The sequence below is a fragment of the Centruroides sculpturatus genome, unplaced genomic scaffold, assembly GCF_000671375.1.
Source record: "Centruroides sculpturatus isolate CEXI.00-Female unplaced genomic scaffold, Cexi_2.0 scaffold453, whole genome shotgun sequence".
In the NCBI taxonomy this organism is placed as follows: domain Eukaryota; kingdom Metazoa; phylum Arthropoda; class Arachnida; order Scorpiones; family Buthidae; genus Centruroides; species Centruroides sculpturatus.
This window is the reverse complement of record NW_019384758.1, coordinates 92695-112571: the sequence shown is the minus strand read 5'-3', so window position 1 is coordinate 112571 and position 19877 is coordinate 92695. Positions and strand designations below refer to the sequence as shown.

General features: G+C 29.5%; 1 protein-coding gene across 1 annotated transcript; it reads right to left on the bottom strand.

Annotated features, from left to right (window-relative positions):
* Window positions 1–495: 495 nt before the first annotated feature.
* Window positions 496–19541, bottom strand: LOC111628744 (aquaporin-1-like). The gene is made up of 3 exons (XM_023372586.1): window positions 18751–19541; window positions 4047–4127; window positions 496–3942 (listed from the first exon to the last, which is right to left on the bottom strand). The coding sequence occupies exons 1-3, from the start codon at window positions 19423–19425 to the stop codon at window positions 3748–3750; spliced, it is 951 nt and encodes a 316-aa protein (XP_023228354.1). The 5' UTR covers window positions 19426–19541; the 3' UTR covers window positions 496–3747.
* Window positions 19542–19877: the final 336 nt, after the last annotated feature.

Here is a 19877-nt window from a genome sequence, read left to right as displayed (position 1 = left end):
TAAATAAATTAAGAAGTGATTAAAAATTACAGCCCGGCTCGATAATAAGTTTTAAAATAAGGCGAAACATTAATTAGTGTGCAAAATTTCGCTTCTATAATAGTTTTTTCTCGACAGTTTAGAATAGAACTGCTTGTTGTATAAAAGTAACTACACAGTATTATTGTATAGAAGTGAATCGAGCATCGATTAAACTGTATTTCTTCGAAAAATATGGGAAGAAATTTAGTAGAAATGGCAAAAATTCCGTGTAGAAAACTTCTATATAAGAAAAAAATCATATTCGATAACCGCTACATATCGATTTTTTTCTCTAGATTCGAATTGAATTGTGTTTCCTCTTCGATTCGATTTTGTTTATTGTTTCTAGTCAATACTTCGCTTCGTCATTCAATTGTTTGCACTCTTCTGAATCTCTGATAAGATTTTATAAAGGAAAAGACAAAAATTAATAATAATAATAATTTTAAAATATTTTTTTATTTTATTCCTTTACATCGGCATCTCTTACATTTTATAAAGCAAATTATATAAAGAATCAGAAAATACAGATAAATTTGCAGGTTTTATTTACAGTGATATGTGATACAGATTTATATTGATTATATTATGGAGGAAGCGCCTAGAAACATCTTTTTACAGAAAAAAACTTGATTTTTTTCATAAATTGTAACGCTATAAGCGTTATTACTACTCTTACAATGAATTTCTCAAGAGTATTGACAATTATATCTATACTACAGTTAAACAAAAGATAATTAATATTTAATTAAGTGGAATTATTCTTGTATTCTTGTCTACAGAATTAACACAAATTCGAAAAATAAAATTCATTGACAAGGACTTGATAATTGAATGTAAGATTATAACAATAATAAAACATGACAATATACTGTACATATATTTTCCTTCGTGATATCGTTAATACTTTATGATTGAAAGAGTTAAAATGATGTCTTATGTCTTATGTATAGTCTTATGTATAGTGTATAGTTTCTTGCTCTTCGATCAGACAGTCAATCGTACAACGTATCAACATTCTTTAAAGCATGGGCAAACTGTAGTGCATTTTTACGTAGCGTAACAGCACCCTCGAGCTTTCGGTTACGGTCCCCTTTATCTAATCTCGAGCCGTAACAAGCACGTAACAAAACTGGAGAGTAAGGTTGTTACGACAGGTGTTAGGAGCCCCGTAACATACTGCAGACACTGTTACGCTATGCAATGCTCTACACTTTGTATAAGATCTAAATGGCAACATTTTCAATTATTTTTTAAAAAAATGAATGCCTCATTAGTGTATCTAATATACTTTTAATCTTATATATTTAATTATTTATTTAATTCGAATTATTTTTGCTTAAATTTGATCGTTCGGGCATTTTACGGATCGTCAAAATATTTAAATAATGCAATTTTTTAATAATTAAAAAAAGCATTAAATAAATTATAAATATAGAAAAATTTTTTTCATTTTTTTATAAAATTTCTATAAATTGCTTACATTTATTCATATGTAATATATTTATTATTACAGAACCGGAAAGAAAATCATTACGCGGAAATTTGTAAATAGATTTTCATGTAAACTTACTGTAAAATTTATTAAAAATTCTCAATGATTGCCTGAATTATACTGAATTATTAGTTATATATGATTTATATATGGAAAACTGTCAATAATAGTAATCGTATACCTACGAGAGGGCATGAAGTTACTATGAATACAAGAGCTGATGATAATTAGGGTCGTCTAGAAGGAGAGCAGAGGATTTTCCTCCGAGCACGCAGAAAGACTAGAAGTCCTTAACGGTTCCTACTCCTACAAATTTAATTCTACTTTTACTAACAAAATAATCTTTATAGTAAATAAACATTCTATGTATTTCATGACCAGATAAAGGACCTTTCCTCTATCCCTTATGTCCCAGACCCCATATAAGCACTTGAAGACCCTAATTAAAAGGTATATGTCTTCTTTGTTCATTTATAAATACATTTTTTCTAGTTAAAAGGAACAAATTACAAGTAAAATGTATTCATTACTCATAGCGTACAGCGTAGGATTGCTCATGTTTAATAGGAAAGTTTCGTATAATTTAAGCCACATGGAAGATAGAACATCTCAAAATTATTATATATATCCTTTACACTTCTTAACCTTGTAGTTTTATCAATTTTTAATATATAAAATATTTACCCAATGGATTGGCATTGTTGATTAAGATTCGTAATCTGTAATATAGCTCGTGTGTACTTTAATTCAGCCTGTTAATACATATAACGTATATAATATGTAATATAATTTGTATAGAATAATGCAGCAATGTAATAAACTTTCCTTCTTTAATTTTTTTTACATTTTTCATGCAGAAAAAATTTGAAAATTCTTCTTTCAACAACAAATCATAAGATGGAAGGTTTATTATGATATAAATTATTTATAAATTGCTAGAAGAAAATTTAATAATTAAATAGTTTAGAGGTCTATAAAGAAAATTATAATGTATTTTTATATTATTATTAAACACTTCCTCATATCTTGAAACTTAAATTTTATCTGCTTATGATTAAGAAAGAAGTGTGAAAGTTTGAAGTCATATCTAAGTCCCATGACAATGCATTTTAATAATGTTTTAGGGGGTGATCCTTTCCCATCTTCTGCCCAATCTTGAAAAATCTGACCGATAAAAGCGTGTTTTTAATTATTTAAAAGTATATTAAAAATTATTTTCTGAATAATTTATCAGCCGAACAGAACAGAGTTTAATAATGGAAAGAAAAATGTTCGGTGATATTAAAGTATTTCGACTATTTGATATGAAGGAAAAAATCATTAAAAATTCAATAAGTAGTAGAATCTGTAGATTGTCATTCCATAAATATGCATGAAAGAATTCCAAGAGGAAGAAAATACACGTCCTAGAATAGAAGGCGCGTAAAGAACTGATTAAAATAGGTAAAAACATATAAAATTTGGAAAGTGCGTGGCTTAAAGTTCAATGTAAAGAGGGGAAAGCATTATAATATATAAGTTAAAATAATTATTTATTTGCATAATATTAAATTAAATGGTACTTAATATCTTCAAATTGGTGGCAGAAGTAATGATTTTTGTTTGCAACTTAATAGCAAAAGTAGTGATTAATTCTACCTTATTAAATTATTTCATAAAAAAACTAATAATTAGTGAAATATTAAAGACTGGTGGCATCTTAAAATGAAAATTTGAATAAGAAAGTTTAAAATAAATAAACTTTTATAATTAGAGTTCTATTTTAATTTGTATGTACTGTACAGTCAAACCTGTAAACGACGATTACTGACGTTCTTCACAGGTAATTTTGTATGTTCGAAAAAACGATAGCTGCTTAGAAAATGGCCGTTATAGGAGGTTCGATTTGTATTTACTTATTTTACACGATTAAATTATCAAGAATTAACATTGATATGTGCGAGAATACATAATAATTCTTGCAATTGAAGAATCGTCTAGACTCACATTTCCAATTTCCACACTCAAGATTCACGATATTTATGAAAATAATAATTTAAAATTAAAGAATATTTAATTAAATTTAACAATTTTATAAACTTTTATATATAATTTATCTCGTAAATTTGATCAGATTAACGTTCTTTCACCCGGAGAGTATAGAAGTTACTTAGGAAATTGGAAACATTTGTATTCTAGTCGAATCTCTGGAAAATATAATTCAACTCGATCGAATGGCATTATAATTCGGATCAAATTCGGAAGTCGTTGGAAGTACCTGTCATTTCGGTTTCATTGCTAAGTGCGCTTTGATCCCGAATTATATCTCTAGTAGACCTTTTACGGAAGGACCTCTTGAAGTGCTGACTGGTTCGTGAGGTGTCTTGCGTGTAATCATAGGTGATGGCTCCTAATACACCCCCTAAAACAGGACCTACCCAATACACCTGCAAATATAAAGGTTCGAGATAATCGTTAATGACTTTCCTACCAAAAGTTTTTAATTTCACCTCAATTTTTTTAACGTAAAAAGAATTGTAAGTTAAATTACCCAGTGATGTCTCCAGGAATTAGTAACGACAGCTGGTCCTAACGATCTGGCTGGATTAATACTCGCACCGGTGTACCTAAACTGTACGAGAAAATTATATTGTAATTTATTATTAAACTGCTTATGAATTTTATTAATTAAAATATTGTTAATCGATAAAAAAATTAATGATTAGTAGCGTTGTAATTAAAGCATTTAGCGACGAAACAGTGAACGAATAAATTCGAATATTCGGAGTTGCTCTCTTTAATCGAGTAATTTAAATAATAAATTATAAATTATATTCGTTAAAATCATATAAACGAAATACTTCATAGAAATATCTACAGAAAACATTTTATTGTTACAGATAAATGTTTCACGAAATTGCATTTACAAACATTTTTTACAGTAAATGGTTCTTTGAAAATGTATTCATCTTATAATATTTTTATTATAAAAGTTAAAAGAACCAAAATTTATAATTTTCCTTCATTAATTTAATTAAATTTTAACTCCATCCGCTCTCCGCTCTGTAGGCATTTTTTTTTTCTATACCCGTCGTGGGCTCGGACAGGCCCACTAATGGGAGAGATGAGGCTCAAATTTTTAAAATTGGATGTAAATGTAGATGGAAAGTGACTCATTGATATCAGAAAGGTTTTTTGATTGTTTATTGTCAAAATTGTTCATGACAATGTAAAATCCTTACTGAGGAGGGGGATAAGTGACCCTGACACGTTTGATGACAATTTATGAAATTCCTAAGTTATTTCTTAGTAAATTTATTTTAAAAAATGAAGAAAACCATGCAAAAACCTATTTATCTACTCCATTTTATACTTTATCAGGCCGTACCGAAGCTTCAAAAGACAGCAAATTCCACTGGAGACTTATAAAAATATCCTTTTTTCAATAATAATCAGTTTTAGACACGGTACAAATTCTCAAATTCGTAACAGTATTACATTAATACACTTCACTGAATTTTATATTAAGATTAACATTGAAAATCTTTTTTGTACATAAAATTAAACTTAATTAATATCCTATTAAAGGATTTAAAAATATCAAATTACAGTTTAAATTATTGCGTAAAAAATAAAAAGTACATATTCATCGATTTTGCAAGAAAATGAGAAATCGATTGTGTTTAAAATTTTAAAATAATTTTTTACGTGTAAATCTATAGCGAAAGAGTTATATTTTCTACGAATATCAGCAATTCTTTTTTAAAATTCTGTAGTTCTTAATGGTTGGGCACGAAGAAAAAGTGAAAATTTATCGATAATGGCCTTCTAATATACTTTTTTACAGAATTTTTCCAAATAAACTGATACTATTAACACTTCTAGAAAGTTATAATGATCTAAAACTTCTAGAATGTCTTCAAATTTAACAACTTTTACACGTATTACAGGTAAAAATATTAGTATATAGATGGGAAAATATTAAATATTATTCCTTAACTTTCTCTACTTTCCTGTAAAAAAATGGCCTTTCAAATTGCAGTTTCTAGAAATCATGATGTGATACTCAATTTATTTTTCATTTAATGTAATCACAATAAAAATGTATTAAATAACCGAAAAGATAAAAAAACAATGACGTTTTCGAATATAAAAATAATTATTAAGGTCTGGTTTATTTATATTATATATTTAAACATATAGAAAACGTTCTAGAATTCATGAGATAAGGTAAAAATGGTTCTAGCATTAATGGAATGAGATAACGCTCTAGGAGGATTTTCTATGGTAAACTCACCCCTATTTAAGGGTTAGACACATGATGATAAACGCCACGTGACCAGCATGTTGGTCAGGTGCGAACCTGCGACTAACTATCTGTTCAGTGGTGTAATCCATTCGAACATTGGAGGATCCTACAGCTTTCAGTAGGGACCACTTCAAGATACCTATATTGTATGTTGTTCTATGTTTTTTTCATGTTTAAATATATAAAATGTATTAAAAAACCCTTACTAAAGTTAATAATAAAATATTTAAATATACTTATAAATTATATTTAAATGTAATAATGTAACTATATTTTTTAGACTGTGTTTTACGGTTTTCATTTATAAAATATTTTCTGAATTTTCGAATCTAAAACAATTCTTTTGAGTGGAATATTTTTTAGAAGTAGAATAAGTATACAATAAAGATAAAAGCATCTGACTTTTCAAACTAAAACTATTTTTTTCTCTTTACTTTATATATAACAAATACATTTTCTCCCCGTATAATTTATATAAAAGCATAAAATGCTATAAAAATAATAAATTTCATATCTTAAATATTTTAAATTTATGTCCAATTTTGATTGAAAATTCGTATTGAATAGTTATAATAACTGCACATTTAAATGTATTGACCCATCAGTGGCCGAGTGGATAATATCACCACTGCAGAGGCGCGTTATCCTATGGGCAAAAAGGACAATTGCCTAGGGCCTCCACTAACAGGGGGCCACAAACCAATCTATTGTAAATAAAATATTCTTCCAAAAATTCCATCGAAGAAAAACTGTAAACATGGGACCCTCTAATTCAAATTTGCCTAGTTCCCATGAAGCGAAGATCACTGCACCACTGAACATTACAGGTTGGTGGCTGGTTCGGACTTCACCAACGAGCTGGCCACGCGGAATTTTCCGGCTTTCTCCACGTGTATAACACCTAAATCAGTTTACCATTCAGTCTTTTCGGAGTGGCACCTTTCTTCTGTAGACTTCCCGTATTGCTTTATTCCACTAAAATAATCCATTTAAATGTGTGAAAAAAATTAAAGAAAAATAATAAAAATTCTTACTGAAACTGTATTCCAGTTTAAAAATTAGAAAATTAGCAATAGCTCTTTCACTGTTAAAGAATAAGCTAATAAAGAAAAGATACCCCGAAAATTTCCTCATCTTGTAATCTATACGCTGTGTTTGTGTTTACTACATAATATGACTACATAATACAAGTTACGTAATAATTTATACAGTCACTCCTGTAATAGAAACTTTATAATGTCACGCAAATTTAAATTAACTTACTAAAAAGAGAGCCATAAAGTAGAATTGACTGTTACAAAATATAATAATGCACCCTCACATCTTTAAAAATTTATAACATTTTTTTTTCTTTTACTTTTTATAAAAAATGCAGATTATTTCATTTGAAAAATAAATTTATTCTGTTGCAGGAGATAAAGATATAGAAAATCAGACGAAAACACCCTATCAAGGTAAACTAAATGGACGTTAATGTTAAATTGATAGTGGAAGTGCGTCTCTTTGTTCTTCGTAATAATCGATTTCCAATGATCGATGTGTTTCTAAGCACAGATTGATGAAAAACAACTTTCTCAAATTGAATTTCTGTAGAAAACGATGTAGAACCAGCAATTATTTATTGTGACATCGTCACAATGCCTGGCTGCAATTTTTAATCATATTTTTAATCTATTTAATTTAAAATATATGTTCTCCATTTCAAATTAGTAGTGTCTTGCCCCTGTACATCATACTTTTCCCGATAACAACAGACTCGTGCCAGTTATCTATCTAACACCTTTCAGGGGAAAATTTTTGAATTAAAATAACGTGACATTCGGTAAAAACCGGAAGTTCTTGTATTCTTAATCAGGGCCTCCTGCCTCTACCGTTTCCATATTTGGTTTCGAATTTTATATATGTAACTCCATTCTTGATATTAAGGAATCATGCCGATCACGTATCTAACTCCATTCAAGAGAAAATTTCTGAATTGAAATTATGTAAATTATGAAATTATAGTAAATCAGGGCCTTGTTCCCCTAAGTTTGCCATGACTGGTCTCGACTTTCATCAGACTTTTCTCCAGATTAAGCAAGACAAACTGACAGACAGACAGCTTTTCAAATTATTTAATATTATAATTAAGTAAATATTATGTAAAATTATTAGTTGTGCTGAAAGCCATTAAACAGATACATTAATCATATTTATCTTAGTTGAAATTAGTATCTTTGTAGCACATTTCGTTCCAATGTTCCCACATTTTATAACAATTGTACAATCTATTTTGCTGTTTGAGTACAATTGTACACTGTTTGCACTGCTTGAATACACCAATTCATTTTGTGGATGAAAGTAAAGAAACAAGAAGCATTTAAAAAAATTATTATTATTATTTCATTTTGTGGCATATCTACGAGAAGTCCCTTACAAATCATTATTGTCGAGAATAATTGCTTTAGAAACAAGTATTTTCCCTTTAAAATATGAAAATTATTTTTTAAAAATTGTGTTAGAGATAAAAACCTACTCTTAATAATATTAAAAACGTATTACATTAATAATGGAAGCATTATTTAAATGAAGAAAAACTAGAAACTGATTGCCTTTATCTCACCTTCTTCTAAAGATAGAGGCTTACGATTTCGTTTTTTTTTAAATGGCAAATCAATAAAATACCGTGTATTTGTTGAATCTCGTAAGACGATTCGAGAAAAATCGTGAGTGATTGGAAAAAGATAGACAAATTGATGACCACTTTTGCCATCTGTCTACTCTATTCTCTTACTAAATAATGGACGGTTCTCAGTCGGTCACAGAAAATCTACAGAAGATGACTACTATCGATTTTCCTACTAGAATAGAGAAATTCTCTTTTCTCTCTTCCCCTGCAATTTTTCATAATTATGTACTTTAGAGAAATTTATTTTTTATTTCGTTTTGTATAATTTAGATATAATTGTTTATATTTATAATATTTTCTAATGGTTTTCTCATATAAACGATAACTGTTAACTATCGAAAACCTAGAAGTATGATAATTACAATTGTATATTATTATTATTTAGGATCAAAATTAAAATTTTTTATGATCCAAATCTATAACTTATGCTCTTTTTCTTAGAATAGGTCCTATAAAGTAGCTAAATACGTTATAGTTTAGAGCCTCTTACTAAGCTTTCAGCTATTTAACTTATGCATAAATCCGCCATATTTATATTTAATGTTTTAAAATTTTTATGTTTATTGGGATACAATTTACAAATTAGACCTATAGATTTCAACTGACGTCCGTCTGTCCGTCCTTCCTTCCTTCCTTAAACCAGAGAACGGAGATAGATAAAAATCGAGACCAGATATGGAAAGCTTAGGGAAGGCCCACGGTTAAGTATATACGAACTTGCGGGCTGAAACGGAAATCACGTGATTTTTAAATTAAAATTGTAGGCCGGCATTGTGACTATGTCATAATGAGCAGCTTAAATATTCGTTCCATTTATTTTTAAAATAAATTTTAATATTTCTGACAAAATAATCGTGTTATTTATCTATTAAACTTAAATTTATATAAGACTATACAAAGCGATGAACAGGAAAAACACTTTTTAAATTGTGGAAAAAAGTTAAATACTCTTTAAAATCCTTTAATTCAATTTAGGAAAACGTTTGAAGTATTATGTAAAACCTTCAAAGTGCTAACCTTCAACCCTTTAAAGAATTGTGAAAGCAAAGAAGAAACCTTGCATGAAATTGACTGTCAGTCCGTTGAAAGTTTATCTATGTAAAAAAGACTTGAAAAATTATATATAAAAAGTTTAATTTAAATAAAAATGTAGGCATTGACTTGAAAATTTTTATCGAGTAAAAATGTTTGTAAATCGAGTGAAAATTGCCACATTTAAACAACAATAAGCTGCGTTTTTTTTTGAAAACTAAACAATGTGAATTGATATTAATAATAGGTTATACCTTTAAAACATATTAATGCTTCAATTTAAATGATTTTTCTAAATTATTTGTTTATATATTATCATTTACTAAATATTTCCTTCATATTTGATCCTAAAGAATACATTTTCTATTGTTTATAAGTGAAAACTCGTGTATAATATATATCAGCCCACCAATGGTCGAGTCAATATAACCATTGAATACTGATCATTGGTCGTGGGTTCGCACCTCACCAACGAGCTGGCAACATGGAAGTTTTAAGGTTTTCTTCACTTGTCTAATGCCTAAATAGGCGTCAGTTTCCTATTTTTCTATAAAAAAAAAATTCCTAGGCAGATTGCCCGTGTGTTAAATTGTATCCCATAAAAAAAACTACAATATATCATGTTAAAATATATCTATATACTAAAGTGAAAATTAACATTATCAAGTGGCAATTGTGATTTTCATAAAACCTATTTACAGATCTAATTCAGTGTTTATATACAATACAGTACGTCTATGTTTGTTTTCAGTTTTTATCCATTAGGATCGTCTATGTCAATGCTCTTTCTCCTGAGAATCTAATTTTATACAGTAAACCTGTGAACAACGGCCACTTAAGGAAACGTGCAAAAAATGACCGTTATTTTGTCCACATTTTTGTTAAAGAAGTCCCTGAAAAGAAGTCCCGCTGTTTAAAGGTGGCCAATATTGAGGTTCAGAAGAACATATATAAATATAAGACAAGTAATTATTTATGTGGACTGCCGGATTGCAAGTTTTAATCATATTTTAATTTTAAAAAATCACGTGACTTTTGGTATAGCCCGGACATTTGTATATAGTGAATCAGTGCATCCGGCTCGTAAGCTTTCCATGTCTGATTTCGATTTTTATCTGTCTAACTCCATTCTTGAGATTAATGAAGGACAGACAGACGGACGGCAGTGGAAATGTATAGGTCTGCAATTTTCAAATTGCAGCCTAATAATAAATTGGTGTGGTTTCAATATCCTAAATGGTTTATTATTATATTTGTTTTCAGAATAAAAACATAGACGGGAGTAACTAAATTATAGCAACATGGCTAGATTTTTGTACATAATTTTTATCCAAAATATAGTTAAAATAAAGTTTAATTCTCATATTTTAATATAATTTATAATATTTTTAATATAACAGCTAAGAAAAGTCACAAAGATACAGCAATTGTATGGTAGACTTTAACTTACTACACAACGGAATTATTGTTTTCTTTACTACTGTTTTCTTTATTGGGCTGCGACTTGAAAGAAAAAAGTTGTAGACCTATAAATTCCCTCTATCGTCCGTCTGTTTGTCCTTCCTTAATCTCGAGAATGGTGTTAGATGAAAATCGAGACCAGATATGTAAAGCTTAGGGCAGGAGGCACCGATTAACTTTAATTTCAATTTAAAAATTTTCCCAGAATGGAGGAATGAGTCTGTTGTTATCAGGAAAAGTATGATGTACAGGGGCAAGCCACTACTAATTTGAGGTGGAGAGCATATATTTTAAATTAAATAAATTTAAAATATGATTAAAAATTTAAGTCCGGCATTGTAACTAGGTTTTATTAGTGAATACAAACAAACATCTCTGTTTCTATTTTTATATTATCGAGCTTTATAAATGGAAGCATTTTGTAACGACGTCTCTATACCGCTTAAGTTATAAATGAAATCAAATTAAAATAATTACACGAGGCCATTCACCCATTCGACTTACACACGCGACACCCATTAACAGTGAATATAATTTTAAATAATTTCATAAACATTTCGCTAGATGAATGAATTACGTTGCATCAAAATACATGCAAATTGAAGCTGAAATAAGGTCAACTATTGATTACTTAGTTTTAAATCTAATTAAGAATCCACTTAAGAGAAACAGATAAACCTTTTATGAATTTCGATAAATATATTTACTAGTTATGTATGCTTTAATATTAATTTTGAGTTCTAAATATCCGTGTAAATAAGATTTTGCTTATTTATTTCTATTCAAAATATAAAAGTTACGTACTTTCTATGTTCTATTTTTATCTGTTTATTGAGAAAACAGCCCATTAATTACGTTTGTGCACAATAATGTATATTTGGCAAACACACTTCCTATTAATTACGTGTACAGTAGTTCATTAACCCCTCTAGCATTGATGAAACGACTTTAAAAAGTTTTGCAAATATTTTCTAGCTGATAGTTTATTCACATGACTAATAAGTAGGCTTATAAGAAAAAATTCGTATGCCACTAATACTACAGTACACGACGTCTCGACCCCCTCCCTCTTCATTGTGTATTATGATGTACTTTTCGTCATCACCGTCCCCATTAAAATGCGCCGTTAATGCATAATTAATGGACGACCCCAAGTTAATTCTATTCATTGAATATTTAAGGAATTAATGGAGTATCTGTAAATTAATTTATAAAACTTACTAGACATATAATAAAATGCATTGTTTAATTTATCATTACAATAAAAATTTAAATTTTACACTGAAAATACAGTAGAAGTTCGTTAATCCGGCATATTACGGGACCAGGAAAGTGCCGGATTATTGAAAATCCTGGATTAACAAACATCTATTAATGTTTTAATAAATAATTATTATTATTTTTATACAGATGAGATTTGTAAAATAAAAATAATTAAATAAATAAAATGAGAGAATATTTATGTACAATAAATACATACAATTGACTAATTAATTAATTTAATTAATTAACTAAAGTTTCAAAATGTTTAAATGTAATTCTATTAACATGCATGGCAGATTTATACGTAAACGTAATGATTAATTATACACACGAATAAAAATGAATATGCAATTAATTATTTAATTATAATTATACAAAGCATAATATATATATTAAAATGTCATTTATAATATTTTATTTCAGTTATAGAAAGTTAAATTTGCTTGTCATTCGTGAAATATATACAGAAAAATGCCTTTAGACCAGTGGGGTTTAACCTGTGAAGTGTGAATTCCTAGGATACATACAAAGAGGATATAGAAGAGTTGTGAGGCATCTGCAAAAAATGTTTTACAATTGCTTTCTAACTGGAAAAATCTAATTTAAAGAAGAGGTGTGAAGGCAGAAAGATTAAAAAATCATTCCTTATCTCACATCCTTTAAAGCACAAATTATGCAGACACAACGAGGAAAATTCTACATTTTAATAGAAGATATTCTAGATAAATATAGAGAAAAATAAATATAAGAAATAAAATATTTACTCGTCAATAAATAAATAAATAAGAATAAAATTGGGAGAGACAAGATGCCCGATTGGTTATAAGAAATCCAACATGATGCGAGGGAGGTTATAAAACATGAAAGTAGAAAGGGAATGATCGCTTGCCTGCTGAGTTGCCTGATCGATGAAACCCTGAGGTGAAGTCATATAGAATGAAACAAAATCTTAAATGTAACCTAGAGTTATAAACTAAAGGAGATTTTTTTAAAGCTAGCGTTATAAAACTGAATAGGAGAAAGTATTATATTCTGTACAATGTCGCCTAGGCACAAGCGTTAATGCTATAGTTACTTGTAAAAAGGTATGCATAGAGTATAAAATTAAAGTAAATGCATTATTCAAATTAAATACGGGTAGAGAATATAAGAATAATTTAGGATACAGAGAAAAAGAAACAAGTGATTGATGGAGGATTAAGAAAAAAGCGTGGGATCATTAGTGCTAAGGAAATAGGAAGTTATAAAGGAAGGTGGCAATAATATTACACAAATATACTAACAAGGAAAGTGATTTTTTTTTTATTGTTATTCTTTGCTAAAAAGATAGACTTTTCGATCATTTAGTAAATGCACTAGTGGTATAAAGTGAATTATCAATGAGAAAAATGGTAGAATGTCTTCTGGAAAGTGCTATTAATCGTTAAGCCGTCAAAATTAGGAAAAAAATTAATAAAAGTTGAATATAAATCTTCTTTTTTTCTTTGTTTAACATTTAACAAATGTAAAATTAAGAACAATTTCGCAAAAGAGGAAAACTTAAAGCACCCATTACCATAAATATGATTTAAGCATAAATTCTAAAGAAATTTGTTGTTAAGTATAAATAAAATTCATTTATAACATTGGATATAAATATAATAAAATTTTCTGGCATTTAAACGAATAGAAGAGGACACGAAAGAGGACAATTTCACTCATCTTGACCTCCCTAATTATAGAAGGGGAAAGAATAGAAAGACATTTCCACTTGTTTTGAGAGGAAGACATCGATTTAAATGTATATGAAACTGATTAAATTCTTAAACAATTACTTTAGAAAGTTATTGGATTAAATAAAATTCAGTACAAATTATTTAAAATATTAATTTGTTAAATTGTAATTATTCAAAGAACGAGAATTTATACTATTTAAGCTTACACTTTTCGAATATATTTTATAATCTAAAATTACAGAGTAAAGGTCAAATTGTCAACGCTTTAAACATTATTCGGTTAATTTTCAAGCAGATCAATAAAATATATCTCTAAAATTTAGTTAAAATTAATATCTATTTCTTTAAAAAGTATATGTATATATATAATAAAGCCTTAAGGTTTATTATAAGGTGCTAGAGGGTGCTAAGTCCAGACTGTGTGGAAGTAATGGATCATCCTGCTCATAGTCCGGACTTGGCACCCTCTAATTTTTATCTTTGTGGACCTTTTAAGATACATCTCAGTGGCTTACACTTCTCAGATGATGATGAAGTTAAAGATGCGGTCATGGACTTTTTCAAATCATTAAGTGGAGAATATTTGCTCTTGACTCACGCTAACAAAAGTGTATGGAAAAAAATGGCGACTATGTAGAACAACAGCTTAGACTGAATAGTTTCAAATAGCTAATTTAAAAATTTAATGTAACTTGTCATTAAGGATTGGGCCTTACTTTTGGTACATATCTTGTAAAACAATTATTAGATGTAACAGCAATATTTTTCATCAGATCGGTACATGAGATAATGAATAACGTGAATAAAACGGTAAAATGGCTGAATGGATAAGAATACTGGACATTGAGGTCACGGGTTCGCATATCATCGAAGGGTGCGAACCCGCGCTTCACAACTGATTGGCCACACAAATTTTTCCGGATTTTCTTTACGTGTCTAAAACAATAAATTAACTGTTAGATATGAAGTAAATGCTCACATTTCTACTGATATAAACCTCATAGAAAATTGTTTAATTAATTTTTTATTTTGGTTCAATGTCAAACTTGGTGAATTTATTGACACTTGGCAAATAATTTCATCATCAACTTTTAATCCATATAGACACGCGTTTCTGGCTTTCGCCTCTCTTCAGTCTGTTACATAGATAGGTTGTATCTTGTGTATACAGTATCTGTCAGGCACCTTCCGTACTTCTCACTCCCCTTCCCTTCCCTTCTGACTTGACGGCCTCCCCCGCATACCTCGCAACGTGCAACGTCTCACTTCCAGAGTGCTGCACACAGCTCGCCTGCGACTATATAAACATTCTATTTTAATAGTTGTAGCCAGTTTTTATAAATTTCTATGCTTAAATTCTTGTTAATATTATTTTTGTCTGTGGTAATTTCGTAGCTTTCCTTGAATTTTCTTTTGTACCAATTTTTTTCTTTGTGTACTATTATAACATCATTCTTATCTATTTTGCAGTTGTGGGTTGTGCAATGTTCATAAAAAACAGACTTGATTCTATTATACTTCAGATCCACGATGTGTTCTTTTAATCTTGTTTCTAATTTTTGTTTTGTTTCTCCAATGTATACTTTTGGCGGTTCGCATGTGCAGGGTATTTTTATAGACGACTTCGATAGTGTTGTATTTGTCTGGTTGTTTATTTATGCCAGGTTCAGCCTTNGCAAATGACGGGTATTTTCGCTTTAAAAATATCAATAAAATGTCATTTAGAGCAATTGTTCTTTTCTTCTCGCTGATGGCAATAACGCAGCTAAATTAATAATGCATTTTTTTCTACTTTATTATTATCGTATTTATAAAAAGTTTACTAAATATTTTTACCATACATTTGCTATCTGATGCGGTATAATTTTCTACAGAATTTTAAAATACAGTGCATAAGTGTAAATAAGTATTTACTTCACACACAGAACGGATGGAGAAAGGCGTTATCCTCTCGCTCTAGGGGATCCGGGATCAAATCCAAGCCGGCAACTCCACAAAAATTTAACATTGGCCGTCTGTCCCGAATATGTTTGACCCCATTGGCCTAAACGAACCCACGTTTTATAATATTATACAATCGAACGTCAGTTATAATCTGTAGTTTAATTAGAACAGAATTAATTTGACATATATATATATATAATTCCCATGTAATTCAATTGTATGGGAAGAATGGTATAGGAATTACTTGTAAGTTTCTTTATCATTGGTAAGGAGTTCGTCATTTCTAAAAACATTTATCATAATTTTATTTATTTATTACCTTTAAAACTATGAATAATTTAATTTTTTGGTACTTTTAAGGAATATTTAGTTTTCTTCATACTCGCAGATAAGCAGAACATTTTTTTAATTAAATTCATGCACGAAAAGTGAATAAAATCACTGAATGCTGGTTGTTGATCGCGGGTTCGGACCCCACCAAAGGGTTCATCATATGTACTTTTCCAGTTTTCTATAGAAAGTCCTCCCGCGAGTCACCTCTTGGCAGATTTACCTTATTCCACCAATCCAATCCATGCATGAAAAGAACATTCTTAATTTAATTTCTTTACATTGAATGAACTAGATAAAAGTGAAAATGGAAGGTTAGGTTCAACCTACCATCCTGGAGGACCGGAATCGAATCCGATTAGTAGAAAAATCGAAATAATTTTTCGGGGCGATAGCTATATTAGTCCATCCTCACCACTCGACTACCACAATGTTAACCAGGCCGAACCCACGAAAGGTATGAATAAAAGGCCTTCTTAGTATCCAAAGGGCAGAAAGATTAAAAAATGAAGCCGGTCAGAAAAAATATATAAAGTGATAAGAATATATTTTAAATATATTGTTAGTTTTGTAAGGCTAAACAATAGAAAATGCTACATATACTGGTATATATGGTGAGCCATTTCCGTACCTCTGATACTAAAAGTATAAACAAACTTTAAACATTTCTTATTTTATATATAAATATAATACTTTTAGTAATAAAATATGGTAAAGTTTCTATGGTTTGAAACATTTTATTATTTCTATAATAGGTTTAAACCTTACAGGGATTTGCTTTGTTATTTCAAAGAAAATGGTAACACAAAATCGTATTATATAAACTTTTATTTTACAAAGATTTTCTCCAAAAACAAACATAAGCTTGACGCTATCGCACAATTGATAGAAGCAGGCAACCGGTAAGTATATATTTTTATTAAAATTGTTTTGAAAATTTTAGATTAAATTTATAGAAAATAATCATAAACTATTCCATTATCATAGACTTTCTATTCCTCAATGATAATAATTCGATTTTATTCGGAAAGAAATTAAATAAATTGCATTTTACAAGGTGACCTACCGAATGAGAATTAGATATAATCAATAATCTATATATTTCTAGAATGCTTTTATTATTTGTTAATGCTCTATTTTATAGCCCTATATTCAGTAAGTGTTTTTTTCTTTTCAAAATGTATTATTTAGTGGCTGACTAAATAAAACCAATGAATAATATACTGGTAGTTTGTCTCGGGTTCTCTCCTGATCACATGGAATTATTGTGTATTTTCTTCACGTATCTAACACGTAAATAAGGGCCAAGTACGGGTTCGCAACGAACTATTATTGTTCAGTAATATTATCCACTAGGCCACAAAAATTAGTAAAAATTGTATTTTTTAATAAATAATCAAGGATTAACACATTAATATTACAAAATACATGAGTATAAAAAGAGTTGTTTATAATTATAAAAAAATTTCTGTAGAAAATTACCAAAGTAAACTGAAAATAAAAGTCTAGTAAGCATATTTAACACATGAATACAAAGGGATTAAATGCAAGTGTAGCTTACGTACTGTAGTTTATTTTTTTACAAAAGTAGTTTAAGAAAGACGTAATTTAGTGTAGACTAATTCCGTCTACAGATTAAAAAAAAGTGAAATTAATATAAATAATCGAAGTTGTTTTGAAAAATAAAGTCGTAAAGATATAAAAAGTGTTTTAGATAATTGGAAAATGGTATATTGTGAGCAACTGAGCTGTTAGGAAGAAGAATGCAGAACGAAGCAGAAAGAGTACNTTTTTTTTTTTTGGATGTAAAATTTATTTTCAGAAGAAAGATCAACATCTAGAGAGAAAAATAAATGTGAAAATTTCTTTTTTATCCACGAATTTTTGGCTTATTTTCCAGTGGAATTACAGAGAATATTTCTCTAGCCTTTAACTGGCAGACAGTATCGGGCGGAATGGTTACTCCTAAGAATGACATATTGATCGTTGGTTGTACAAATAATTGGCTGAATCTCGATTGGTGAGTTAACGAAGTGTAACTAATTACATTCCACTATTCGCTTCTGTATAAATGACTTTCTTTTATTACCTTATTTCTATAATTAGAGATTATTCTCTTTAATGTAAAAAAAGTAACCTGTCGATATCTCATATGAAATTTGATTACAAGTGAGCAAAATTGTAATGTCCCTTCTTTCAGATTTTTTTAATTATATAACAATAGTTATCAGACGATCTTACATTAATTATCTTTTAAAATATGTTTAATGGCGTTTAAAATGTGTAAAAAATTAAAATTTAAGAAAATCGAGTATCTGAAATGTGATTCTACACAATAAAGTTCTATTTTTATGGATTTTTATACATGAAAAATTAAATTAAAATATCAAGAGAAGACTTGTTAGTAGAAATTTTAATTTAATTGCATCTGATTCATCTCAGTTAAATAAATTAAAGAATTTCTTAGGTAAATTTGTAGTAAAATCAACTAACTTGAGTAATGTAAAGATCGTGTTAATGTAATTTAACTTACCGCTAAAAAATGTCCGACTACGTAAGAAAGTCCTATAGATAAAGCTCTGAAACCCATATCCGTTCTGTGAGGATCTACATTTGCTAATACAGTGAGCACCACCAAGAAAGAAGCCATAAATTCCATACCGAAGGCCTGACTCACGTGTACGCCATCAGCGAGTTCGGTGGCACCCAAACCAGCGGCTTCCCTTTGATCCAAAGGAGTCAATCCATATAGAATAATAGCACCACTAGTAGCACCCAAACATTGTGCCAGAACATAAGCCACCGCTCTAGCAGCGGTAATGTGCCTGACTACAAGAAAGGCTACGGAAACAGCGGGATTCATGTGTGCCCCGCTGATCTGGCCCACGCATTGGACCAAAGTGGCCACCGAGAATCCGAAAGCCAAACTGACTTTGATGTCTACTAATCTATTGTAGGCCATTTCTTCTCCAGAGGGTGGCACCTTAGATCCAAGACAGGAACCACAACCCATAACGGTTAATAGCAACGTGGCTAGAAATTCGGTTCTGACAGCCTTCCAGAATTGAAAGGTGGACATTTCTTCTCGACAACTTATTTCTTCGGGGAACGATTCCATGTATCTTCTCATGATCTCCACCGGTGACCTCACTTGATGACTAGAGGTGACGGTGGCCAAACCTTCAGGTATGGATTGTAGTCTGGGCATGGTCCAGTGTCAAACTCTCTTTCTTAACGAAGAATGCCTTCTCTCTGTCTCGTGATAGTTGTATGGCATCCCGGAGTACTGTAGAAACTTCTCCCTCATCGCTTCCTCCCGCGATTGTGAACAGCTAACGGTTTCGTCATTCCCTTTACTTGGTTACAGAGCGAACTCTAGCGACGAGAAATATTTCTATAAAAACTCCCATAAAATCCACAAATTCGCATAGAATTACTATTAATTTTTTTCTAAAATTGATCATTTCTTACCCGGTCAGATAAATATTTATTTTTTAAATTATTTTATTAAGTTTGTTCTAATTTTTAGTATAGTATAATATACGTCTTATCTGAAATTAACTCACAGTATTAACAAAAATTTCTTCTTTACAACATAAAAATCACCAGAAGATTTAAAAAACTTTGTTAAAATTAAATATATATAAGTTGCATATATTT

Excerpts from the sequence above, each read along its gene's own strand:
- LOC111628744 (XM_023372586.1), bottom strand. The coding sequence starts at position 19,425 with ATGCCCAGACTACAATCCATACCTGAAGGTTTGGCCACCGTCACCTCT. Across the intron at positions 4,128-18,750 it reads TAGTCGGACATTTTTTAGCG|TTTAGGTACACCGGTGCGAG; the intron begins GTAAGTTAAATT and ends TTTCTCGTACAG. Across the intron at positions 3,943-4,046 it reads ATTCCTGGAGACATCACTGG|GTGTATTGGGTAGGTCCTGT; the intron begins GTAATTTAACTT and ends TTATATTTGCAG.